At 30.2% G+C, this 27,931-nt stretch overlaps 4 protein-coding genes across 5 annotated transcripts; 1 reads left to right on the top strand and 3 right to left on the bottom strand.

Moving 5' to 3' along the window:
• The first annotated feature begins 3,278 nt into the window (after positions 1-3,278).
• On the top strand, positions 3,279-4,383 carry LOC124921653 (transcription factor MUTE-like). The gene is made up of 3 exons (XM_047462336.1): positions 3,279-3,446; positions 3,565-4,020; positions 4,160-4,383. The coding sequence occupies exons 1-3, from the start codon at positions 3,351-3,353 to the stop codon at positions 4,238-4,240; spliced, it is 633 nt and encodes a 210-aa protein (XP_047318292.1). The 5' UTR covers positions 3,279-3,350; the 3' UTR covers positions 4,241-4,383.
• Positions 4,384-7,675: 3,292 nt separating this feature from the next.
• Positions 7,676-9,543, bottom strand: LOC124917766 (heavy metal-associated isoprenylated plant protein 33-like). Its single transcript, XM_047458109.1, has 2 exons — positions 9,457-9,543; positions 7,676-9,369 (listed from the first exon to the last, which is right to left on the bottom strand). Exons 1-2 carry the CDS (start codon positions 9,536-9,538, stop codon positions 7,676-7,678), a joined length of 1,776 nt encoding a protein of 591 aa, XP_047314065.1. The 5' UTR covers positions 9,539-9,543.
• A 10,884-nt stretch (positions 9,544-20,427) lies between these two features.
• Positions 20,428-24,070, bottom strand: LOC124920989 (probable E3 ubiquitin-protein ligase LUL3). Of its 2 annotated transcripts, XM_047461585.1 has the most exons (4): positions 23,319-24,070; positions 21,882-22,389; positions 21,174-21,288; positions 20,428-20,655 (listed from the first exon to the last, which is right to left on the bottom strand). In XM_047461585.1, exons 1-3 carry the CDS (start codon positions 23,888-23,890, stop codon positions 21,184-21,186), a joined length of 1,185 nt encoding a protein of 394 aa, XP_047317541.1. In that variant the 5' UTR covers positions 23,891-24,070; the 3' UTR covers positions 20,428-20,655; positions 21,174-21,183. The 2 variants fall into 2 exon arrangements, with proteins under 2 accessions (XP_047317541.1, XP_047317540.1); XM_047461584.1 differs by lacking the exon at positions 20,428-20,655 and having other exon boundaries at positions 20,882-21,288; positions 23,319-24,069.
• A 268-nt stretch (positions 24,071-24,338) lies between these two features.
• Positions 24,339-27,642, bottom strand: LOC124922038 (TVP38/TMEM64 family membrane protein slr0305). Its single transcript, XM_047462763.1, has 9 exons — positions 27,203-27,642; positions 26,951-27,012; positions 26,298-26,352; positions 25,618-25,716; positions 25,383-25,469; positions 25,087-25,203; positions 24,907-24,999; positions 24,786-24,816; positions 24,339-24,709 (listed from the first exon to the last, which is right to left on the bottom strand). The coding sequence occupies exons 1-9, from the start codon at positions 27,296-27,298 to the stop codon at positions 24,522-24,524; spliced, it is 828 nt and encodes a 275-aa protein (XP_047318719.1). The 5' UTR covers positions 27,299-27,642; the 3' UTR covers positions 24,339-24,521.
• Between the last annotated feature and the right edge of the window lie 289 nt (positions 27,643-27,931).

Below are 27,931 nucleotides of genomic sequence, written 5' to 3'. Positions count from 1 at the left end.
AGAGATCCTTAGTTCGAACCCGTCAGACGAAACTAATTTAACATTGGTTTGAACTTAAAGTGTTTTCAATAAAAATAAATATTTAACATAATTAAACAGTTATAATTTTAAATTTAAATTTTAAAATTTATGAGTTTTTAAATTATTTTTATTTTATAAGTTCACAAAGATTTTAAGTAAATTCATTCTTAATTATCTTAAAAATTATTTTTGATTGTTAATAAGAGGCAAATAATAGACATTGAACAATGTACTCTTAAGTTAGATAGATAGGTTTGAAAGAAAGAAATTCATATTTATTATATTATTTTGTGCCTGAGTGACCATGACTATATATAAGCTTTTATTAATTTACATAAATTTAAATATTATAAATTATTCATGATAAAGAGACTAAGGTTTTCATTGAATTGTAAACTTAGTTAGGTAGGTATACAAGGTAGAGTAAACCACTTATCAAGATCGAATTGAAGTACCCGTATCCACCATTTGGAAACCCTCGATTTTTATTAGTCTTAATTCAATTATATGTGTTTCGTACTAGTTATTTAGTCAACATAATGTAATCATTTTGTTAGGATGAATTTTATTTTCGGATGTTATTTCACCCCAACATTCTATGCCCATGGGATTTTACTTTTATCGTTAGTATTATTTTTTGGCAACACATTGTCATCCCGTCGTTAGATAGAACTCGAGACTCATGAGTAACTTCGAAATTTATTTTCGATTGTTGTTTCACCCAACACTCAATGTCCATGAGATTCTACATTCTTTATTGATTTATCAGTCAACACACTGACATCCAATAATTGGATGGAGCTCACGAGTTTTTGAGTTTGAAGAACTAACATCAACATTTTATAAACTCGTATTCAACATCAAGTTGTTCAAGTCTTTTTCATCTTGAATTTGATGTTGGATGTTATATAATATATAATAATATCTCTGTTAGATATTATTATAATATTATAAATTGTGATAATATTATTATTATATTATATTAGTTTTCTTGTAAGTCTAATTTAATGTTTATATAATATAGATAACTTATGTAACTCTATAATATAACAATTCAATACAATTCTTTTATATTCTTAGAATAACGAAGTTGAACTCATAGGTCTCGGATATATGCGAAGGGCTAGGTAAGACCTGATTCTCTAAGTCTCTAAGTATATGGCACAAGGACATAGTTGATCATCATATTTGATCGATGAACACAGTGGAGAAGATTGTGATCCGCTCTATGGACAAGGTGGGAACGCGTTAGGAAATTCATGGCAATAAGTCCATAAGAAATCGAAATTGAGATCCATGATGTAGTCATATTGGCCCATATTTAAAAAGTAGAAAGACGATGTTTTTGTTTTTGTTTTGGTTTTAGTTTTGGAAATGGTTGCAATTAGACCTCGTTTTCTAGGAAGGACACTACTGGAATTAATAACCGAGAGTGCAACCGCAAATATCATAAGAAGGTTGAGACGGGTTAGGGTAAATGCCATTTTTTGGTTTGTTGGAATGTTATCTATATATACATGCATAATTAGGTTTATAAAGGATTTCAAATGTTGACTATTTTGAGATTTGCATATAGGGTTGTTATTTAAAGAAGCAAATAAAATTATAGTATATTATGGTTTAAGCAATATATATAGTACAAATAAAAAATAGAATCACTAAAAAAATAAGGCTAAAATATGACACTGATATTTGCGATTGAATTTTCATTTAAAGTGACACTTTACAACTTGTTTAGCGACAGAAATAACCTTATTCATAAAATTTGTGACATTTCACCAATCAGTCGTATAATAGACGTGGCTAACTTTACAACTCAAGTTACCATTTATTCTGCGATACACGTTGGCATTATTTATTATCAATAAAAGTTACGACTTGTTATTTATTTATCTGAAAATTTTAAAATAGTAGTAAAATTAGTTTTGACCTAGTAAAAGTTGACCTAATTCATGAATAATGGATCAAGTGACCAAATAAATATTAGTATATTTCTTTATGTATATTGATCCAAGTTATCATTTATCCTGATCAAGGGATTGTGATTAATGGTTCATTTATCAAAAGAGTTGATCTCAAGGTGATGCAACATATACATTAGTATAAGTAGCCCTTAAAGTTAAGTAAATTTCTAAACATATATATATATATATATATCACTAAACTTATAAAAAATAGAAGATAATTAACTAACTAAATTAAGTTATTTTTATTAATTTTAAAAGTTAAAAAATGAGTTAAATAGGGCTTTCAACGATACCCGACATGAGCACAATATCTTTATGTATTCTCATATTTTCACTTGCGAAATTCATGAAAAGTGTAACTTTTGGTTCAAATGGGCAACTATCTTTGCGTGCATGCTCAATCAATTGTTCCAAATAGTCTACAAACCGGTGGCGAATTTTAAGAACAGGGTCCAATTCGCAAGACTAGCTTTTACTTGAGATTATTTGCATTATATTATTTATTTATACAATTAGTTTTATTTAATTTATTGATGGTGGGGGAAGCATGAAGAGGAAGAGCAAGGCATGAATGACCAGGTAATGTGCATGACATGATCAATTAGGAAGTTCGAGAGTCTTGAATATTTTATCTCATCTTTCACTTATTCTCTATCCGTTATATTAATTTAACTCACGCAGGTGCATACATTTTGTAATATCATAACCGTGAGATGTAATTATATAACACTGCCTCCCCTTGAGGGTTGAAAGAGAAGTAAAACTAGGAATTAATAAACAAAATAGTCCCCAATCTTTCACTAACATTTCCAAATGACCAGCTTCTCTTTTAAAATGTACAAACCAAGGCTAGCTAGAACATTCTAACTATTATGCTTCATATGGGAGATCTCCTCATATGGGAAAACCAAAACATAATTACAAAAACAAAATCATCATATAACATTATACTTTGTCATATAAATGATTTATCAAAATACATCTATATATATATGATAACTAATAAAACATGTAGATATATTAAAAATACAATTATAATACATCATGTGTGAATTATGTTTTGTACATTTAAAAGTTGAAAGACTTATTTATAAATTAGACAAAAGCATAGGTGCAATTTTAGTAGTTATGGTGGTGAATAGTGAACCTCACGAGAGTGTAACATAAAGCATTAAATGGGCAAAAATCCCAAGTCTTTATTTACTTTACGGCTACCTTAAGACTAAAGTTGCACTTATTATTCTTCTATATATATATATATATATATATGGAAGCTAGCCTATAGGTACCCACGTGCAGTACTGATTGATCTCCTCTATCTTCTCTTCTGTAGTCGGCTCTAACCCTAATTAGGGTTTCACCATGTCTCACATAGCAGTGGAAAGAAACAGGAGAAGACAGATGAATGAACATCTCAAGGTCCTCCGATCATTGACTCCTTGCTTCTATATCAAGAGGGTAAGTAACTAAGCTTCCATATTCATCAGTTTCTGATTTTTAATTAAATTCATTTCTATTTGGTTTAGAGTTCATAAAGGATAGGTTTAATTCTTATATTGTTGATTTATGTATATAGGGAGATCAAGCATCGATAATAGCTGGGGTGGTGGAGTTCATAAAGGAGTTGCATCAAGTGCTTCAATCGTTGGAGTCCAAGAAGAGAAGGAAGAGCTTGAGCCCTAGCCCTAACCCTAGTCCGAGATCATCCTTACTCTTGCAACTTACTCCTCACGTTCCTGATATTAATAATAAGTCAATTGTTCCATTTGGATTAGTTCATGAGATGATGACGTCTACTAGTATCCTTAACAAAAACAACAACATGAAAGAGTTTATCGCGTCTTGCAACTCTCCTTTGGCTGATGTTGAGGCTAAAATCTCTGGATCAAACGTCATTCTGAGGACGGTTTCAAAGAGAATTCATGGACAAGTGGTGAAGATTATCGGTGTTCTCGAAAAGTTCTCTTTCGACATACTCAACTTGAACATTAGCAGCATGGAGGACACTGTCCTCTACTCGTTTGTCGTCAAGGTATGTGACCAAATCTTTTAATTGAGCTCATTTTCGATTTTCACTAAAAAATCTACTTATTTCAATTGTGTTATGGTTGTGAATTATCGTGCTAACATGTTCTAAAGAATAAACGTTTACTTTCTTTGATTGCAAGTAGATAGGGCTAGACTGCGGGCTAAGTGTAGAAGAACTAGCATATGAAGTTCAGCAAAGCTTCTCATCTAATCATGAAGCTTAATCAAATGAGTTATCGAGTTTGTAATTTTATATTATGATGCAAGTATTAAACATATACATTAATAAGTTCCTAATTATTATAAGTTTCAATTAAATTAAGTTGTTAATGGAAATGGAATCATTTGAGTTTTAAGTAATATATATATATTTCTAGCAAAAAATAAATAAATACTATATAGCCCATGTTGAATGTAATATGTTTTTTAGAAAGAAAAAAAATGATGAATGGATATTATAATTAATTAATGTGATGATTAGATTAAGCCATGTATATGTGTGTTAAAGATGACACTGGGGCTTCATGATTGATTGATTAATTAATTAATTCATAATATCTATTAGATAAACAATTAATATGATTTTTTTGGATCTTATTTGGGGCATTTAAAATTTTTTATTGGGGTAATAAGAATATTGATGATTTGGGATGTCGTGATTAGACAAACACCTCCATGGATGGGATCAAGAAAAAGGAATGTCAATGGAAATATATAAAAGTTTTCTAACAAATATTATGTATTTAAATATTTTAGTCAAATCATAGATATTAAAATGAAAGTCATTGTCTCTTTTTGCTAATAATTTTTAACAACAAAGCAAAAAGAAAATCCATGAAGAACACTTGTACACTAATATTTTAGAAGTATAAAATATTGCAATGTTTGGCACATTAAGGTGTTCTTACTTAATTTTTAAGTTTTTAACCGATTAAAATGAATCGATCTATAAACTATAATCAACAATTTAATTTTTTTATTAGAAATGATGTACATGACGAGTTAAATAAGTAAAACACCAAAATCAATCCATTACAATTTTGGGTTTTGACTTTAAAAACTTTATATTGCAAAGGACCAGATATGTATTTAAAGCAAATTATGCATATTTAGTAAATATCCAAACAAAATGACAGACTGTTCTTGGCAAGTTTTGTATCATATATATTTATTATTCATATATAATAATATTCGTATTCATATTAATATTAATTAAGATTCCATTTTAAGTTTTGTTTCAGAAACAAGGGGCAGAAAGCATACATGTTCCATTGGTTTGGGGCAGCGTGCCTTACCTTTTCTATCTTTTTATTTTATTTTAAATATTAAATTTTCTATTAATTAAAATAAAGGCTATTAGGCTACTAGCTAGTAAAAATGCAAATATTGAGCTTTGATTGGATTATTTTCTATAAAACTATCGTTTTTAATAACTGTTAATTATTTAAATTAGTAATTAAAATATTAATTAAATAATCCCGCTTTTTTTAGGGCTCGCAATTTTGGACACGACACAAAAACACGACCCGGACCGAACGCGAAAAAATCAGGTTAGGGTCATGTACTTTTTTGTTCTAGTCAAAATTAGGTCGACCGGTATAACCTGATTAATAAATATGTCAAAATCGGGTCGACCTGACATGACCCAAAGTAGACCCGATAATCCGTTTACAAGTTTTTTTTTTTTGAATTTTGTGTTAATCTTTCATATTCACTCTCATTTTTTAAATTTTTTTTATAAGTAAAATTGTAATTTATCTTCATTTTTATTTTGTATTAATGTCATTTTAATTTGAAATAGAGAGATCTGAATTAATTTTATCGAGTTTGGTTCGAGTTGAGTTAGGTAAATCGGGTCAAACGAGTCAGGTTCAGGTCAAACACAAATAAACATGTCAGGTTTAGGTTAGAGATTTTTTACCCAAATTATTAAACATGTCAGGTTTACGTTATAATCATTAAACCCGTTAACCTGCCAACCCGAACCCGCCAACCTAAAAACTTACCCAAATTGTCGCCCTACTTTTTTTTTATATTAAATAATACTATTTGGAAAGAAAAAAAACTTATGATGGATTAATTATTTTTATTTATCACCCACTCAAGTAATGCGCTGGATTTATTTGATGGGATAACAAATTAATTAAAAAAAATTTAAAAAACTTAATCAAAGTGTTTGAGGAAGTGGTGTTTTTTTTTAAAAAAAAATGTTGTTTGATAAATACTTTTAAGAAATTACTTATTTTTTTAATATACCAAATTACCTTAATATTTTGATTTTCTCTTCTTCTTTTTTTGGAGTAAATAAAAGACGATTTTAATATTTTAATAAATAAAAAAAGTAATTACATGAATATGAAAGAATGGTTGAATTTAAAATATAAAACCACCTTCTCAAACAAAGTCCAAAGAAAATAAATAAAATAATTATTTTTAAATATAAATATCTATTAAAAATATTATTTTGTCACAATCATATTTAAAAACTGTTTAAAAGTAAAAAAAGTTAATATAATATTATTTATATTTAATGTGTAGATGTAATTAAATTAAATTAAATTAAACTTTATATAAAAAAAAGTAAGTAAAAGATGTAACTCATAAAATAAAATAAAAAGTTAATATATATCCTTAAATATTTTGTTGAAAGCAATTTTTAGTCAAATATAATTTTGATAAAGTTAATAAAAAAAAGCTCAAACTCTAATATCTTTGTAATAATTACATAATCAATTCATAAATTAAATTATTTTTATATTTATAAAGTAGACATAACAACAATGATAATTAAATGTCCTAAAAAAGTAGTGTACTTACAAGAAAGTTGATTCTACATCTTTATCCCATTTTATTTTATTTTTTTATTTGAAAATGAATAGAAATAACCCAAATAAAATATTTATGGTGAAACAAAATTTTGAAAAAGAAAAAAAGTGTCAACGCCGTCCGTTAGATCTCTCTCTATATCTCTAAAGTAGTTAATTAGTCAGTCCATGTCAATAACTGACTACACCATATTCAGTCCACAGCTTTATTATAATATAAATAAAGTTCAATTAAATAAACCATTATTATTATAATTATTAATTAATTGTAATTAATTAATAATAAAACATAGAGAGTCAAATGATAATGCATATGTTTCACATGAATCACTGTCACACAATAAGGACAAGAAACATATCCACTGCCAACCTCTTTGTTTTCTTTCAATGATAAACCCCATGGCCTGTCACTTTCTCTTTCTTTACAAAATTAATTATTTTACTCAAAAAATTAAAATTTGAAAGTTATATTCAGAACAAGTAATTAAAGTTAAACCTGAAAAAAAATACGTTGACTGTCTATCTGTGTACCGACCAAAAGAAAAGGATTAGAAGATGTTGGACTTAAACAAAGAATTAAAAGCAACAAAAATTAAGGATATTAATATTTAAAATTTCATGAGCATAGGGAAATGGAAATGGAAATGAAGAAGAAGAAGATTATAACCATTAAACATATCTTTCATTCATTTGAAATTAAACACACATATGTTTTGGCTAATTAACTAACTTTGATCTATCTATCAAGATAAATACTGTTATTGTTACAAAAAGTAAGAAAAAAAACATAAGACTAAGCAATGTTGTTGCATCTCCTGGCTCCTCCTAGCTAGTTCACATGACACTGCAACTGGTGGTATCTTCGTCGCTGAATGCATGCGTATATGGATCGTTGGAGTGTGGAGGAGGTGGATAGCCGTAGCTGTAGGGTTGGTGAGTGTAGCTTATACCCGGCTGCTGGTGCTGCTGTGGTTGGAACATGTTCATGTTCATGTTGGTGTTGTTGTTGTTGGATATCCCAATTTGTTGGTTCATCATCATACCCGGGATGTTGTTACCACCACCACCATCTCCGGCCAAGTACCCGTTGGTTGGAAGGCCAACCCCGTTCCCATTGCCAAGTGGCATCGCCATCATATTATTATGGGTCATTTGGTCCATTGGCATTGGACCCATTTGGCCCATGTTACCACCACCACCACCACCACCGTTGCCACCAGCCACAGCCACACCACCACCATTGCCATTACCAAGGTTGGTCATTCCTTGAGCCACATAGTTAACACCACCGTTGGCCTGACCGTTGACCATGTTAGGTATCTGCTGTTGCTGATGCTGTCCTGCTCCACCAGCCTTGGCCTGACCATTCATCGTCATCATCGGCTGGCCCTGAGGATGCATTAGTTGCTGCTGATGCTGCTGGCCTCCTCCTCCTCCTCCTTGTGCATTGCTACCACCTCCCCTGGCCTGAGGATTCATTTGAGGTGGGGGCTGGTTCTGCTGCTGCTGCTGCAGGCCGTTCATCGGCATGTTGGGCATTTGCTGCCCTCTTCCTCCTTGTGCATTTCCACCACCTCCCCTGGCCTGGTGAGGATTCATTTGCTGCTGCTGCTGCTGCTTCTGCTGGCCATTCATCATCATCATGCTGGGCATTTGTTGCCCTGCACCTCCTCCTCCGCCTACACCTCCTTGTGCATTATTGGCACCTCCCCTGGCTTGGCCATTCAGCATCATCATGTTGGGCATCTGCTGCCCTGCTCCTCCTCCTCCTCCTTGTGCATTGCCAACTCCCCTGGCTTGGACAGGCATTGGCTGCCCTACCCCTCCTCGTGGATTACCCATCCCCGGCCTGTTGTTCATCTGGTGCTGTGGAGGATGAGCAGCTACACCTCCATCACCCTCACCTTCTTCATCGACGACGTCGTCGTCTTCATCACCATCACTTACCTCGTCATCATGGTCATCAGCTTCCACAGGGTGGTTAAAGCTGGCACCATTCCCGTTCTTCTTCTGAGGCATTGACATTGGCATTGGCATCCTCGGGTTCTGGTTCGGGTTCTGGTTCGGGTTCTGAGGCATGGACATCCTCAGGTTCTGGTTTTGGCTCTGCTGAGGCTTGAGTTGGGGCAACTTGGAGGGATCTTGACCCCCCTTCATCTGCTGCTGCCAAAGCTGCAGCTGATGCTTTTGCTGTGGGGTCAGACCTGCAGGCGCTATGGGCTGGCTTCCTCCTCCTCCTCCTCTTGCCTGATTACTGCTGTTATTCCCACTTCCTCCTCCTCCTGCTGCTCCTCCTGCTCCTCCTCTTCTTCGACTGCCACTGCCACTGCCAATCTGAAGGTTCCCCATCTGGGCTGCGGTGGCACCGAGCTGATTCTGATCATTCTCGGTTGGGTTTGGGTTTGGTGCTCCCCAAACCTCTGCCTTCTTGCCCTTCTTGGCCAGCTTCCTGATCAGTGTTTCTGCGTCTACATTTCCACAGACGGTCACCTTCCCCGACTCCGCCTCTATAGTTGAGGTGTAAACATCTGTGAATTCAAATGCACAATAAATTAATAATCAGAACCCAAGTTAAGACCCACCAACAAGTTAGTTCAAGGTTGATTTGATATTACCATCCATTTCATTCAGGATTTTCTTCACTTTGCGCTTACAGCCTTCGCAGTGAATGTTCACCTTCAAGACACAAGTCTGCATGCGCCAATCAACCCAAAATGAAAAACAAGAAAGAGAAGAGTGTGGTTAGTCATTCATTCATTCAACCCAATTGAAAATAATATTCAGATAACGAAGTATCCATTTCGGAATTCTCTGCAAACGTGAATTAATAAACAACCCAAAGAGATAAACAGTCAAAGCCATGGATACCTGAACCTTCAAGAACTCTTCTTTGTTCATCATTTCAACTGAAACTTAAAGAACCCTTAAGACGATGATGAAGAAGAAGAAGTAAATGGGGGAAAGAAAAAAGAGGATCTCTCTGGTGCCTATAGATCTGAACAGAGCTATAGAAAAGACTAAAGCAGATTATAAACAGTAAAAATGCACCCGAGAGAGAAATGAAAAATGTTCTCTCAGAGAGAATCAGAAGAGATGACACTAAAAACTCTCTATTTCAGAGTTCTAAGAGAGAGAATGAGCAAAGACAAAAGGAGAGAGATGGTCTGAATCAGAGAGTCACAGAAACAGAGTCTGAATCAAAGGGATTTTGGCTATTATTTTAACAAGACGAAGAAGAAGAAGATGATGAAGAAGAACAAGAACAAGACTGTTTTCAACAAGAGAAATCAAAAACAGCTCAATGATCGATTGCTCAAGAAGATGATTAATGGCCTGCTCATCTTGCCTGTTGTACCATGCATTTATACATACCACTCCAAGGGCAAAATGGGAATTAACTATTTCTTTTTTTCAATAAAGCAAAAAAATAATTTGTTGAAAATAATTTGAATTCTCAATCTCCTGAATCCTTCAGATTTCATCTCTTAAAACTGGCTTTATCACTTTAATGGATTTGGTTTAGGCTGCGTTTGTTTTTTAATTTTTTCAAATATATATATAACTGGTTTCATTTAAAAAAAAAAGAAAAAAGTTAAGGGTGACCATATTTGGATTAATACAAAATAATTAAATAAAACTTTAGATATACATAATCCCTATAACATTTAATGAAAAGTTAATATTACAGATATGAAGAAATTACATTACTGTCAACAGTAATAAAAATATAAATAATTAATTAATAAATAAGAACTCACCATTTGTGGAGAACAATTCCCATTAAATAAATTATAATGAGAGATGATATAACTGCGGTAAGTTGTTATGATAGTTTCGTAATGCACCCAAATTACATTAAGAGAACCTGAATGAAAAAAAAATATATTCAATTAAATACAATAATAATATTTTAATATTCGTAAGAAACAATATATAAATAAATTACGCAATAATTTCAAACAAAAGATGGAAATCAGAATAACGGTAAGAAATCTACAATTATAAGATCAATCGAGAAAATTAATTTGCTTAAAAATAACTAAATCCACGCAATCTTTCTATAAATATTAATTTAAATCTACGTTATATAAGAAAATGATAATTAACTTGTTGAAAATAATTAATTATTTAATTTTTTTTAGATGTAAATTTGTTTCCCAAGCATACAAAACTAATTTTAAATAGTCAATTAATATTTATTTTTAAAATAACTCTTATATAGAATCTAGTAGTAATTTATATATGGGATAAATTCAGAGATTTAGCCACCCAATTCCTGAAAATGTATTGAGAAATCTATCAAAATTAGCCCAAACAAATCCAAGAAAATTAAAGAAATTTACAAAAGGAAATAGATCTAATTTTGACGAACAAATCGTAACAAAATAAATCTAATTTTGACGAACAAAACCGTAACAAAATAGATCTAATTAGACCAAACCTTATAAACAAAATAGATCTAATTTTGGATGACAAAACCCTAACAAAGATAGAGCATAATCATTCTTAGATCTACATTTTAAGAAACGAAAACTTACATTGAAATACTTTTAAACACATTAACCATGAAAACGAGAAGGAAACAAAACAAGCGCGTATTGTGGTCAAGTTTCTAAAACACATTTGGAAATCCATATGTTTCTGCCTATTGTTTTACACCAATTTATAAGAACTTTGAAGCGCACGTGAGACCCGTAGAAACTCACGTGACGCTAAACAACCTTTTAGTAATTAAAAAAATATTTTTATTAAACCAAATTAATGCGAACAAATCTTTTTCTCTTGTAGTTATCAAAATGTTCCGTCAAATTTTGACGGCAATACAATTAAATAATTTACTTAATTTGTTATTATTTTATGGAAGTATCAATTACTCTTAATAAAATTGTAATATTTTGATTGAGAAAAGCTCTGTGCTAAAATTTAAATAGTTTATATGAAGGACTTCCATATCAAAAAGTTTGACAAGACTATGAATCAACTCACTTTGAACTTGTATTTTCAATGATAAATTTATTAAAATACAATAATAGTGTTTCCTCTAGCTAATTATATATGAATTAGTTTAGATTAAGAAATAATTAATTTGTACTAAAAGATAATTTAGTTTCTAACCTAAATGTCAGAACTAGTTAAACTTATTTTTATGGAAGGTAAGTGATTAATTGGTGGGTGTTAAGTCTATTAAATTAATTATGATTGTGATTATAATATTTTCTATTCTAAGAGGCAATTAATTAAAATACAAAAAAAAATTATGGGTGATGATGAATCATTTCAAATATATATTTTAAGCTTAATATATATGTATGGGTTTATACACAATTAAAATACAATATCATAATATAATCTAACAATATTGATCAAATGTACTCTCATGAATCATTTGTTAATTAATTTTTCAAACAAATATTTATATATATATTTATATATATTAATTTATATATATATATATATATATATATTAATTTATTTTTCAATAAAAATAATATAACGACGTTAAGATATGTAACGGTGAATTATTGGCTATAGTTTAATATACATACTAATGAAAATGTAAAAAAAATGTATGAATATTCTGGTAAAAGATAAAGGTCAAAGAAATATTTGAAATCTATAATTAGATTATTAGAATCTATATTTGAAATCTTATCACTATTTGTTATAATATAATTAGGATTTACATAATATGTAGAAAATCTTATCACAGATAATCCTTTAAAGTTACTTTTTTCCTTGTAGTAATCTGATTTAACTATATTAGAATTTAAAAAACTATGATTAAAACTAGTATTTATTAATTTTCCCATTTTCCTTCAAATTCAACAACACATTATTTTAAATTGTACTTCATCTATATTATTTTTCACATAAAAACATTTCCCGTTTTTACATTTTTTTCAACTAATAAAACTACATTTTCTTTAAAATGTTTGATTTCACAATTCAATCACATATTTTATTTACTGAATTCAATTGTGATATACACAATCACACTTTCTTTAAAATAATTAATAAGTAATATCTATAAAGTGGTTGAATTTATATTTAAAATTTAATACTTATTTATCTGTAATATGACTTTACACTCGATCAATCAACCCAAAATAATAAAAACAAATAAAAAAATATGTTAATTCGTCACCTTTTTATTTTTTATATAATATTTCCTTACTTTACTGGTAGAACAGTAATCACAAAATGATAAAAAAAATATTAATGTAAGTTCTTCATCATTTTCTTCTTCTTTTTTCCTTAACTTTTACCTATATTAAATTTAAAATTATTTTAATTTTTTTTGAATTATTGTCCTTCACATATAATATAAATATATACATACAAATAATTAATACATAATATCTATAAAGTAGTTGAATTCGTATTAAAAACGTAAATACATATATAATATCATTCTATTGGTCGAACAGTCAACACAAAATAATAAAAACAAATAAAAAAATATGTTAATTCGTCACACTTTTTATTTTTTTATAATATTTTCTTACTTTACTGGTAGAACAGTAATCACAAAATATTAATAATAATAAAAAATTGATGTAAGTTCTTCATCATTTTCTTCTTCTTTTTTCCTTAATTTCTACCTATATTAAATTTAAAGGTATTTTTAATTTTTTTGGGTTATTTTCCTTCACATATAGTATAAATATATACATACAAATAATTAATACATAATATCTATAAAGTAGTTGAATTCATATTAAAATGTAAATACATATATAATATCATTCTATTGTTCTATAAATCAACACAAAATAATTAAAACGAATAAAAAATTATGTTAATTTGTCATACTTTTATTTTTCTTTAATATCTCCTAATTTTATTGGTAGAACAGTCATCAAAAAATGATAAAAAAAATTGATTTAAGTTCTTCATCACTCTCTTCTTCTTTTTTTCCTTAATTTCTACCTATATTAAATTTAATGGTATATTTAATATTTTTTGGGTTATTTTCCTTCACATATAGTATAAATATATACATGCAAATAATTAATACATAATATCTATAAAGTGGTTGAATTCATATTTAAAACGTAAATACATATATAATAACATTCTACTGGTTGAGCAGTCAACACAAAATAATAAAAACGAGTACAAAAATATGTTAATTCGTCACTCTTTATTTTTCTTTAACATCTCCTTCCTTTACTGGTAGAACAGTCATCACAAAATGATAAAAACAAAATTGACGTAAATTCTTCTCAATTTCTTCTTCTTTTTCCTTTAATTTCTACCTATATTAAATTTAAAGGTATTTTTAATTTTTTGGGTTAATGTCCTTTAGTGTAAATATGTACATGCAAACAATTAATACATAATATCTATAAAGTGGTTAAATTCGTATTTAAAACGTAAATACATATATAGTCGAGCAGTCAACACAAAATAATAAAAACGAATAAAAAAATATTAATTCATCACTCTTTAATTTTTTTTTTTAATATCTTCTTACTTTAGTGGTAGGACAGTAATCACAAAATAAAAAAAATGATGCAAGTTCTTCATCATTTTCCCTTAATTTCTAACTATATTAAACTTAAAGGTATTTTTTTTTTTGGTTATTGTCCTTCACATATAGTATAAATATATACATGCAAATAATTAATACATAATATTTATAAAGCGGTTGAATTTGTATTTAAAACATACCAGTTAACACAAAATAATAAAAACGAGTAAAAAATATATTAATTCGTCAATCTTTATTTTCCTTTAACATCTCCTTCCTTTACTGGTATAACATTCATCACAAAATGATAAAAACAAAATTGACGTAAATTCTTCTCAATTTCTTCTTCTTTTTCCTTTAATTTCTACATATATTAAATTTAAAGATATTTTTAATTTTTGGTGTTATTGTACTTCACAATATAGTATAAATATATACATGCAAATAAAGTATTTAAAACGTAAATACATATATAATATCATTTTACTGATTGAGAAGTCAACACAAAATAATAAAAACGAATAAAAAAATATGTTAATTCGACACTCTTTATTTTTCTTTAACATCTCCTTCTTTTACTGGTAAAAGAGTTAACACAAAATGATAAAAACAAAATTAACAGTAATTTTTTCTCAATTTCTTCTACTTTTTCCCTTAATTTCTACGTATATTAAATTTAAAAGTATTTTTAATTTTTTTGGGTTATTGTCTTTCACATATAGTATAATATATACATGCAAATAATTGATACATAATATCTATAAGTGGTTGAATTCGTATTTAAAACGTAAATACATATATAATATCATTCTAATGTTCGAGTAGTCAACACAAAATAATAAAAACGAGTAAAAAATTATATTAATTCGTCACTATTTATTTTCTTTTAACATTTCCTTCCTTTACTGGTAGAACCGTCGTCACAAAATGATAAAAACAAAATTAACGTAAATTCTTCTCAATTTCTTCTTTTTCCCTTAATTTCTTCGTATATTAAATTTAAAGGTATTTTTAATTTTTTTTAGAGTTATTTTCCTTCACATATATTATAAATATTCATGTAAATAATTAATACATAATATATAGTGGTTGAATTTGTATTTAAAATATTAATACTTATATATATATATATATATAAATATAAAGTTTACTGGTCTAGTAGTTAATACAAAATTCATAATACAAAATAAAAAATAGGTTAATGCGTTAAATTTTTTCTTTTCCTTTAATATCTCATCCATTTACTGGTAGAAAACAGTAATCACAAAATGATTAAAAAAAATTGATGTAAATGTCTTTTAAGATAGGTTAATTCGTCACATTTTTTTTCTTTTCCTTTAATATCTCATCCATTTAAAGGTAGAAAACAGTAATCACAAAATGATTTAAAAAAATTGATGTAAATGTCTTTTATCATTTTCTTCTTTTTCCCTTACTTTCTAAGTATATTAAATTTAAAGGTTTTTTTATTTTTTTGGGGTAATGTCTTCACATGTAATATAAATATTCATGTAAGTAATTAATACATGGTGGTTCGTATTTAAAACGTTAATATTTATATATATATATTTAATATATATAATATCGGTTTACTGATATTACTGATATAGTAGTCAATACTAAATAATAAAACAAAGTAAAAAATATGTTAACTCGTAACATTTTTTATTTTCCTTTAATATTTATTTACTTTACCTTTAAAATAGTAATCACAAAATGATAACAAAAATTGATGCAAATTCTTCGATCATTCTTTTTTTAATTTCTACCTATATTAAATTTAAAAGTATTTTTTTTGAGTTATTGTCCTTCACATGTAGTATAAATATTCATGTAAAATAAATAATACATCATATTTATGAGGTGATTGAATTCGTATTTAAAACGTTATATATATATATATATATATATATATATATATATATATATATATATATATATATATATATATATATATATATATATATATATATATATATATATATATATATATATATATATATATATATATATATATATATATATATATATATATATATATATATATATATATATATCATTTTACTAGTCGAGCAATTCATACATAATACTAAAATAAAATAAAAAATATTTTAATTCGTCACATTTTTTTTCTTTTAATATTTTTTTACTTAATTAGGAAAATTCGCTTGCGATTCACACAAATAAAAATATAAATGAAAAATAATAATAATATGTATTCAATGTTTAAAAATCTTAATAAATCACGAATAATATATTAAAATAAAAAATAGAACACTCTCATTACTTATTCACTTCGGTAAAACAACTTATCTCCTTACATATCTTATCACATATTTTTTTCCGAATGAACTTCTCATCTCGTGACTTTACAATTTCACTTTGGTCAATCAAATAATTGATGCACATTTTTTAATATTTAATATCGTAACCTCACACTTTAGTCAACAAAATATTTGATTCATATTTTATTAAACATTTTCAATTGATACCGGTCTATTATCCCTCATCAAATCACATCACATCACAATCACACTTGGTTAAATAGTTGTACTTATTTTGTTAGGTCACAAATTCAAAACATACATATAAAATTTTTTATTTTATTTTTAACCGTTTTAAATTTATGGGCGGATAAACTTACCATCCGACCAAAATATTCATTTACTCTCACATATATATCCAAATTAACAATCACTCTCGACCCGATAATCCGAACACTTTAAAAATTAAGCAACATTAATTATATATATATATATATATATATATATATATATATATATATATATATATATATATATATATATATATATATATATATATATATATATATATATTATAAGTTGAAGTGGGAGTCTTATGGTTCAATTAACTTAAAAGTTTTTTTTTTAATAAAAAAAATTAGTTGTTTTAGTTTGCCCTCACCAAAAATTATGGTTTTCAGGAAAAATAATTTCTAAAAAAAAATAACTACTATTTACTTAGTAGGCCAGATGGATCGAACATTAAGTCAGTTTGTTTAAATATTTGGTGAGAATGTTTATTAGAGTTTATGAACATCTCCACTAATAAATATTATTTGGCGAAAAAATTAATTTAAATATTTGTAATGATAATCAATTTTTTACTTTTTATTTGAATTTAAAAAGTTATCATCAATTCCACACCACAATCTAATTAGTTATTTCAGAAAATTTGTTTGGTTCATTATTTTTGTTAAATAATTAACCCTATATACCGTAACCAAAAGTCTTTTTCTAAAAATTGTTTCTCTTACCAAATAAATAATAAAGATTATTAAATAATTATATATATATATATATATATATATATATTTAAAGTATTAAGAAAACTTTATTATTATTATTTTAACATTAGAGATGACTACAAGATTAGGGCCGGCTCTGAGCTCTGAGAATTTGAGGCCTTATGCAAATTAAATTTTTAGGCCCCTAAAACAGTAAAAAAAAAAAATTATAATAATATAAACTGAAATATAAATAATTAATATATTATAATATATAAATAAAAAATTAAAAAGGAAAACATAATAAAAGTGATAAAAAAAAAGTTATATATATTATATAATATATTTAATATTAAAAGAAAAATAAAAAGAGAAAATAATTTTAATAGTATAATACTATTAAATATTAAAAAGGGGCCTATAAAAGTGGGGAGTCTTATGCAACTGCATAGGTTGCCTTACCATAGGGCCGGCCCGTATAGCTATTATATATAAATTTGCTTCTAATGATTAAATATCTTAATAACTTACATTGATTGAAAAAATAATCATTTTTAAACTACACTCAGATTATTCAAATGGTTACATTTTTTTTATCCATTAATAAAAGTATATTTTCTTTTAAATGTTTGATTTCACAATTCAATCACATATTTTATGTACTTAATTCAAATGTGATATACTTTGTCACTTCATTCTTTAAAGTAATTAAATACACAATATCTATAAAAATTTCAATAAATAAATTGGTTGAATTCGTATTTACAACTTTAATACTTATATATTTACCGTATCAATTTAAGGGATAATGGTTGATTGGTTAACATAATAATAAAAAGTAGTAAAAATGTATGTTAATTTGTCACATTAATATTTTTTTCTTTTCCTTTAATATCTATTTATTTTACTAGTTATTTTCATTTTTTTTGGGTTATTGTCCTTTCACGAGGCCGTCCCGAGTTTTTGGACAGTAGAAAAAAAAATGTTTATATTTTGTGTTGCTTTATGTCTAGTTTAAAAAATGGATAAAATTTTAGTTTTTAATGAGATTTAAACCCATAACCAAAGATTTTACTATTTAAATAAATGGGTTGATCTGGAAGAGAGTGGAGCCCGAAGGTTTTCCGGGCTTACCCAGGCCCGGCCAGCATATTATACAAAATGTATATTTTCAAGTTCCAAAATGAGACCAGGCATGCTGCAATGAATAACACAATAGCCAAATTGGTATCTGAATAAAAAAAGTAGTTCATAGAATAAAATTTCTAATGAGTAAGGTGCAGCACACATTGTGGACAAGGGTTTTAAAGGGGAGTTATTTTCCCATAAAAGGATTGTAAGGAGCACCAGGAATGAAGTTTAAAGGGGATGAAAGTTGAACAGGGTTATCATGTGAGTCATAATGAATGAGATTCTGGGTATGAACCATCCTTGTCTATGACTTGGGGAAAATAAAAATAGGGAAAGAAAACAAAGAGTCTGGATGTGTGGAATAGATATAAGATAATTGTTTCAGATTTAAAGTTTGGTTTTGGGTGGGAAAGATACAAAACATTGTAACAGTAGAATAACAGTAGCAATTATTGGGGGTGGGGCATTAGATATGAACTTGTGGTGGTGGTGGTGGTGTGTGGCTGCCAAAAACACGAAAAGATAGATCGATCGATCATATATAATATTATACCAAAATGGATTATTATATCTTTCTTTAGTATAAGGATAGGCCGCAAGACATGCATGGAACTGAAAGAAAGGGACAATCATATACACTGACCACTTTCATGTGCCAACAAAAGCATTTGTACCCTCTAATCATATTTAAGATTCCCCACATATTATTGACAAGAGCCCAGAGTCGGCCCCGTGTTTTGGGCTCTCCCAGCCCCCGTTAGAAAAAAATTCGATATTTTTTTTTGTTGCCCTAGGTCGAGTTAAAAAATTTAATAAGAAAATAGTTTTTAGTAAGGTATGAACCCATAACCAAATAAACGTACTAAATTTTTTTATCTAGAACTACTAAACTACAACATCTTATGTTTAAAATTACAATATATTTAATTAAAACCTTACTAATTTTAATAAATGGGCTGCCCTAGGGAGTGGACTTCCCTAGCCCGAGGGCTTGCCCCAGGGCCGGCCTGCAAGAGCCTTAAGACTTAAAAAACGCCTTTGATTGTGATAAGTGTGGGTGACAAGGTTGTAATAAGCCTCCTCCTGAATTAGTCAATGAGCTTTGTTCATTTTGTAGAAAAAGAACTGGATATGGAAGAAGAAAAATCTTGTTTCATCTACCTTTGTAAAAAAAAACAAGTTTATTCAGGTATTTTTACCAAAATATCCTGAACTTTAATGATGTATATGACATAGAAAAAGGAAAAAGAAGGGTATTTTAGCAATTTATCTTATAATTGAGTTGCTTAGATTATAGATGTAATAGTTAATGGGTTTGTGATTTATTTGAATTATATCTAAATAAACTACATCAAATTAGCTCAGTGTGCAACTAAAGGTACTGTGTATGTGTATATGATCCAACATTTTGCATTCAGTAGTTTTTATTTTAATATCGTTTTAGATTTATCATAAAAATTAAGTTCTAATAAGTTAACTCAAATAACAAGAGTCTTGTATACTAAAAACGCTTTAGGTTGAAGTGGTTGTGGTGAAAATTGAGTATCCTTACGAGATTGAAGAACTTCCAGTGTTATAACATGAAAACAGAGAGGAATGAATGTATGATCTCTACCATAAATTTGTTGGTTAATAAAGAATCCACTCCTCTTGTCAAACAAAATTGTCAAATAGGTCACTGAACTTATAGCCAAAGATAAATAAACCCCTTAACATCTAGTCCATATGCATAAATTAGAAATATCCCCTTCATCATGTAAAAAGAGATAACTCATTATAGATTGTAACTCGTCTCATCAGACCACATAGTTTTACATGAAAAATAAGTTGTTGATAAACTTCTTGAACAATATATGTGACCCATTCAAATAATAGTGTTATTTGATTCCATTGTGCAATTTTGAAGACATAATTAACCTATATTTATCTTCTTTCCCTCTCACAACTTGGAGCGTGTAAGCCCTAAAAGATTAACAATAGAAATCAAATAAAAGGAATGGAAGTTAATGGTCAAAAAAGACAGAAGAGAAACACCAAAACATTAAAAAAAATATCTACTTCTGTCAATAACCCAAAATCAAACAAACTCTAATTAGTCAAATTAAATTATTGCCTATAGTTTGTATGATAAGACACAATTGCTGTCACTCACCCTTTAAAGGAATTGCTTCTCAAAGGAGAGAAGAAGTTGACAAAGGAAGCTTTAATTCATTCTCAAGTAAGAAACTGATTGTTACATGAATATCACACTAAAGAAAACAGATATGGAGAAATATGTACATCCCACCCAACCCCATCATGTAAAAAAGATATGTAAATTCCCATATTCGTATATATGTATGTATGTAAATTCGACCCATATTCTTATATATGCATGTATACCTCACTCACACACACAGTAGAGAGCATACATAGCATGATGATGATGAAGATGATTATAATATCTCCAAACTAAAGAATACTTGTGAGTAACAACATACATTTGATAAATCATTGACCCACTTTGATCTCTATGAGCTCCTCAATGGGCTGACGACAAATTGGGCACTTGTTTGACTGAAGTCTCAATGCTTTGGAACACTCACTGCACATGCACTGTAACAAAAATATGCATACCGTCAAAAAACAAAAAGGGAGCGACAGAGAAAACATATTCTTCAAAGGACAAAAAGTATATGTCATTCTGGTAAAGTGGTCAAAGATTGTCCCTGAAAATACCATGCTACAAGCATTCAAGGACTAATAACTAAACAGGTTAAAACTCAACTGTATCAGGAGAAGCAAATGGTCATTCTTCATCATGTATTTAAATAGGAAAATTTCCAGGTTCTTCAATAACTTACAGGGGAACATATTTCTCAGTTTTGAAAATTTTACATAGATTTCATTGTTTTTACAGTTACAGAATAAGAATAAATCATTATAATCTACTCTCCAGAAACATTTCTTTTGAAATAAATAGTTTCTAAATAAACATGAAGCATATGTTTCAGAATTTTGCTACTTATACTATATTTTTTTACAGCATCTTATGATTCCCTAATTTCAACTAACAAAAGTTCATTTATTGTGACAACAAAATTTGCAATGTAATGGATACTTGTCCCTGAAAACGTAATGAATTGGTGGAATTCTATAATAATATGGTTTAGATGAAAAGAAAAAACAAAGGCTAAAAGAAAACCCACCATATGTCGACAAGGAAGAACAGCTGTATCCTTAGGCTCTGTCATGCAAATCACGCACTCTTTCCCTGGGTCATCATCCTTGAAGCCTTCAGCAGTATTTCCAATTCCATAAATCTCTCGAAGTTCATATTGAACTCCATCAATCCATAATATCTGCTTGACAACTCTGACTTGAAAAGGTAGATCATTTTTCTTCTCTATAATTGCTTGAGTTATGTTAAAATTGGGTGATGAAGCCGTGAGAGGTTCAGCAGGATTTGTTTCAGCTGGAAAGGAAGGCACATATGTTTCAGCTGATATCACAAGTGGGAAAACGTCTTCCTCTGGAGATGGTTTTGAAAGATCTTCCAATGCAAAGAACCCCAAGTCAATGCCAGTTTCATTAGGTTGTCGAAATCTCTGGCCTGATCCTTTCAGAAAAGGAACCTTTACAGGTTTGAAGGCATCTGGAAAGAGTGGGACAAATGTACAATTTTGCTGGATCTTGGCAAAGTAGAATATGGTAAAGCTGTTCAGTAAGGAAGAAATCAATTAAATTGTTTACAGAAAACAAATGTTAATATTCATCTGAAAAAGCATATCGACAGAGATCAAAATCAACTGGGATCAAATGTGTATGTGTTTGTTCCCATAAAAAGAATCAGGTATTTATACGCAAAAAAAATGTCAAGCAGTTCATTATGAAGAAAGGGAATTTTGAGGACCATGGAGTAACTTTTATAGCCAATAATAACTAAGGCCTGCATCAGGCTCTGGACTTTCATAAATCCATACCTACCAACACAAACTAAACTATAAGAAGAGGCTTCATTGAGATGACCTAGGTTGATATATAATAGATCATTTATCTACAATATTCTCAACAATTAACCTAGAGCTTGTTTGATCTTGGGTTATTTGAAAAAATCTGGGTTATGAGATCAGCAAGCTCTTAGTTGTATCGATTGGGGACCAAAAGACGGCACATTTCTCAGTGATGTACTGGACAATGACCCCTTTTAAAAAGGTTTTATAATAAGTTGCATAGTACCTGATTACGACTCATAGAGCTTAATTCGAGTTTTTGGTGTTTCCATGTAGGCTCACTCATTATGTTCATCATGAATGCACCATGGAACTTGAAAATGTATGATGAGAAATCCCAGCAACCAGAAAATGTTACAATGGAGATTGTTTATTTATCAATCATAACTACTCTCTATATGAAATGAAAAACTTAATTCACTTGATATTCTCAAAATTAGACAAGAATCCTAACTATATCATAGGAAAAACAATCCCTCATATTAAGGAATCTCTTGAACCCCAGTGGTTTTCCTGTTCTTCGAGACAGCCTAAATTAATCGTCTTCTAATCTAGAACCTGTAACCTCCCCATGTGAAGCAGTACATACACATCAACTTCTTTTAAACATGCATAATGAGTTAAGATCAATACCTTCCATCGTATAAAGCATCGAAAACAAATGAGATCAGGTAATGATCAGGGTTCTGTTCATCGACTTCGAGCCTTACTGTATCCTTATGCACATTAACATTGTTCTTAACCTTTTTGGCCTGCTGATGATCCACATAAGGAGGAGGTGGAGGTGGAGGTTGATGAGTTAGCTGAGGCACCATCATCGGAGGAGGTCGAGCTCCAGCCCAACCATTGTTCTGATAAGGATAATAAGGTCCATAACCAGAACGACCTACCATCGGATTACCATAATTACAGACAGGATGTAACCCACCGGAGTAGTAGTAAGGCATGTAGACCGGCGGCGGTCCCTGCTGCTGCTGCTGCTGCTGCTGCTGCTGCTGTGGAGGAGGAGCAGGGGTCAGAGGTGGAGGAATTTGTGTTGGAACCGTGGATTGGTAAGAGGAAGTGGGAGGAACAGGATAAGGGTCGGAAGAAGGTGGATTAGGGTATGGAGAAGAAGATGAAGAAATAAGCTGAGAATGCCTAGCGTGAGGATTGTGATAGTTGTTGTAGTTGTTCCTTCTGGGGCTACTCCAGAAAGCCCCCATTATTGCTGCAAGGCGAAGATACACAGAGAGATCGGATTTAGAGAACCTTTGTAAGGTCAACGATGAAAAATGAAGATGGATTGATTGATTCAGTTCAGACGAGGAAAAGGGTAAGTTCAAGAAATGATTTTGGCAGCTCTACGCGTATATTGCACACCGACGACTTGTAAGTAAGAAAATTCTTGCAGGTTTCCTTCTCCTCCAAAGGGTATTTCCTACCGCGTAATTCCAAGAAATAATAATTTTCAATCTTGAATCTTGAATCTTACCCTTAACTTTAAAGTAAGTTATGTCTGAATCAATCCATGATTACCCTTTAAAGCACAGATCCTTAAAATTAAACCTGATTAATCAAAATGGTTATTTGATCTTTTAAAAGATAGTTTTAGCCTCTCAAATAAATGGATAGTCTTCCAGCTAAACTACAAGATGTTGATCAAGAACAAGGTAAAGAAAGAAACATTTTGTGTTGTTAACTTGTTCATTTGATGGAAATGGTTTGGTTTGCAGCCCATACATAAGACTATACATACACACTAAATCGAGTGTAGGTAGCTGTACAAGTTAAGAAAAGGGAAGGCTTACACAAAATGCTTAAGAATAATAAAACTAAGAATCTACATGTAAAGCTTCAATCTTCACGATGGTCCTCATTAGATTGTTCGTCTATCTTTACTATGAGTGGCTGATGGAGATGGCTGGCCACATCCGAAGCATCAGATACTGGTAACGAGGGAAGATTACTGTCAGCTTCGCACTCAGCCAGTGCCTTGTTTAATGCGCTCTTCGCAACTCTTGCCACGCAAATTAGAAGTACCACTGGACAAAAGGAAAAGCACGCGTTTAACCAAACTGTAAAATTAAAATCCTCTCAAATGGTTGTCAAAATACTCACCAGATACCATGAAGCCTGTTATTATTAATGCCTGTTAAATCACAAAATGAAAAAGAAACATCAGGCCAATATAAATGAAGAACAAAATTTTGGTAAGTCAAAAAAAGAAAAATATTTGTACCCAACGAGCATTTGAGAACTCGTGCCATCCATGTGTGACATCCGAAAGATCCTTGAGAGTTGTTCCGACATATACTAATGCAAAAGTAACTGGCTGATGACAACAAAGAAACATACATTGGTGATATCATAAAGAACGAAGAAAAGGGAGATAAAGAACCAAAAGAAAAAAGAGAGATACCATCATTCCCAACCAAGATGCAAGCGTGTAACTTCCCAACCCAACCGGAGTGACTGATAAGAGGTAATTCAACATGTTGAATGGAAGTAAAGGAACAAGTCGGAGCAGTAGCACAATCTGTTAATATGACAAACATGTTTGAGAATAAGGAATCAATTGAAAGTCTATAAAATAATCGGAAACCCTTTAATAAATTCCTCTGAAGATTTGTGTGCAATGTGTTGATTATTTGCAGACGACAATTTACATGTGAATCTAACAAATTGTTGCAAAACAAAAGAAAACAAGGAGCAAACCTTAAAGCCTGATCTATCAATTGCGATGGCAATTGCACGAAACTGTGGATAATCCTTTAACTTGGATACAACCAAAGACCTCCCAATCTGTCAAAAAGGAGAATTTCACATAAATTGGAAACTTAATAGATAATATAGGTAGCTTGCGTTATACAGTTTAATAGAGAGCACAAATGACTAAAATCTGGAATTCCAAATTTCACCAAAAAAAACTTGATCAGAGGATGACTCTCACAGTTTTGCCGACAAGGAAAGCAGCTGTTGCACCAAGTGTAGAGCCAATAGAATCAGCAACAAAACCCACAGGCAAGCCAAACAGATAACCACCACCAACCTAAAGGACAGAGATAGGAATGAAGTATCAGTCGTAGCAAGTTGAACGAATGTCCCCATTTGAAAACACTTTGGTTTCTGAATCTCGATCTCATAGAGAAACTGTCAATAATTTTTTTAATTTGTGACACACTAAGTTTAAACCATTTTTTTCAATGTAGGAAGTTAGCATGACACCCCACAGCCATGACTTCCACTTCCATTTAAGACACTAAGTTCAGAACTGTCATGTTTTCATATGCGATCTCATTTGGATCCACATCTTTATGGAAAATATGATATAAATGGTGTTTTCAAATGAGCCCAACATCTCCCAAGTTGGTTCCACATAGAAAAGATGATAATATCATAACACAATCCTTGGTAGAAATCAGGTATTGATGGTGAAACTTGATCAATGGTAATTATCATTCCATGTCTGACATGGGAATATCATAATACAAGAAGTATAGCAATGATAGACAATTCAAATGAAAAAACAAAAATCATATATACCAGTGAATAGAAATCAACAATATGTTAAGATCTTGAGAAATCATGTCAAAGCTAATGAGTGACAGTGAGAGAGCGATAGATTCTTACAGTAAGAATCGAAGCTGGAACAGCAAGAACAGTCAAAGGAATATATGCTAAAGCCCTGCAAAGATCTCCCAAAGAAAACAAATCAATCCGTGAATGCGAAGGCACCAGTTACTACTAAACCAAAAAAGATGCAATATCCTTTTCTGTATGGCTAATGTAAAATTCTTCACTGGAACATATAATTTCACAAAATGCCATGATTGGAGAGATGTTTGAGTTTTGAAGAGACCCTCAAAACAATTCTTTGTAAATAAATAAATAAAATGAATCCGTGTAAGACTACAACCTTTCTTTCTTTTTTCTTCTGTTCATTAATACAACACAGCCACGCGAAACAAAGAAATCAATTACCATCTTCTCAAATCCAATTGATGCTATATACATGTTAACTAGTGTTAAAAAACATTCACTTCCCTCCCAATAGTTCATCCTTAGTGTTGAGCTCTTCTAATGGGAGCATGTTATACATGATCAAAAACATAGTAGATACAATACAATACAACTTATGCAAACTTTGTTATTTATCTAGCCAAATTGATATCAACCTATGGCCCATGTAATCACATTCTGAGATCATCTTCTCAGAAACAAATAGTCAAAGAGGTTTTTGTGCATAGCAAATTTAAAGAACGGGAAAGGACAAGTTCACATACAGTACAATTGGCCCCCAAGGACCGAGATCTTCTTGAATCCATTGTAAAAAATTCTTCATTATCTGCAGGAACCATTTAATTTCATAAACATAATGACCAGCAAAAGTAAATGAACATTCAGATAAAGCACATCCTTTTCAATGTAAAAAGGGTTGATAAAGATCAAGAGAAGACGAGGAGGGATACAACAATCATTTGATGAAACCCAACAAAGATTTTAACAATCAATCAGATCTGTAAAAAGAGGCTGACCTTATCGACGGGGAGAGTGAGGCAAGCGGTGACAATAGCTCCGACAAGGAGGAGAAGAAGGGTGATTCGGGAAATGAAAGCCCAATTAGGCGCCATCGATGACCTACCGTAAAACCTATTCGCCTGGGTCGAAATTCTACGAGGGTTGACGAGAGAAATTTGCCCCTCTTCTTCTATGTAATGAATTGAGGGTAAGGGGACTCAAAAGGATTGATCTTTTGGGTGAAGATTCCCTCTTATTTAAATATCTCTGTACACGTATTATATGCGGCCAAATGGGATAGGATTTCCGAGCAAGTTCATCGTAATTCGTCGTCGCGTGTGGAGAACGATACGCCTCAGATCAATAAGGAAGTAGTTACAAACTTTCAGCAGAGTCCATATATGCACTATAAGCTGCTGCTGCCAACGGCCATTCAATAGGTCTTACCCAAAAAAATAAAACTTATATTCAAACGTGACCTAAAGGTTGAGGAAATGTGAAAAAGTGAACTTTCAAATATTTGTTTTAACATTTTTTTAATTCCTCCCTCTCATTTTTTTTTTCTTTCTTTCTTTATAGAGGAATGGATGTAAATGGACCCCATAAATAAGTTTGAATACCAATTGGATATAAATAAATGAAGGAGAGATTCAAACTATGGGGGAAGGCTTTCTCATTGTCAATCAGAGAATTTTGTAAAAATAATCATTTTTTTTCATAGCTAAACTAGACAAATTAATAATATA

The sequence above is a fragment of the Impatiens glandulifera genome, chromosome 1 (genome assembly GCF_907164915.1).
Source record: "Impatiens glandulifera chromosome 1, dImpGla2.1, whole genome shotgun sequence".
Taxonomy (NCBI): Eukaryota; Viridiplantae; Streptophyta; class Magnoliopsida; order Ericales; family Balsaminaceae; genus Impatiens; species Impatiens glandulifera.
This window is presented reverse-complemented; position numbering and strand designations above follow the sequence as displayed.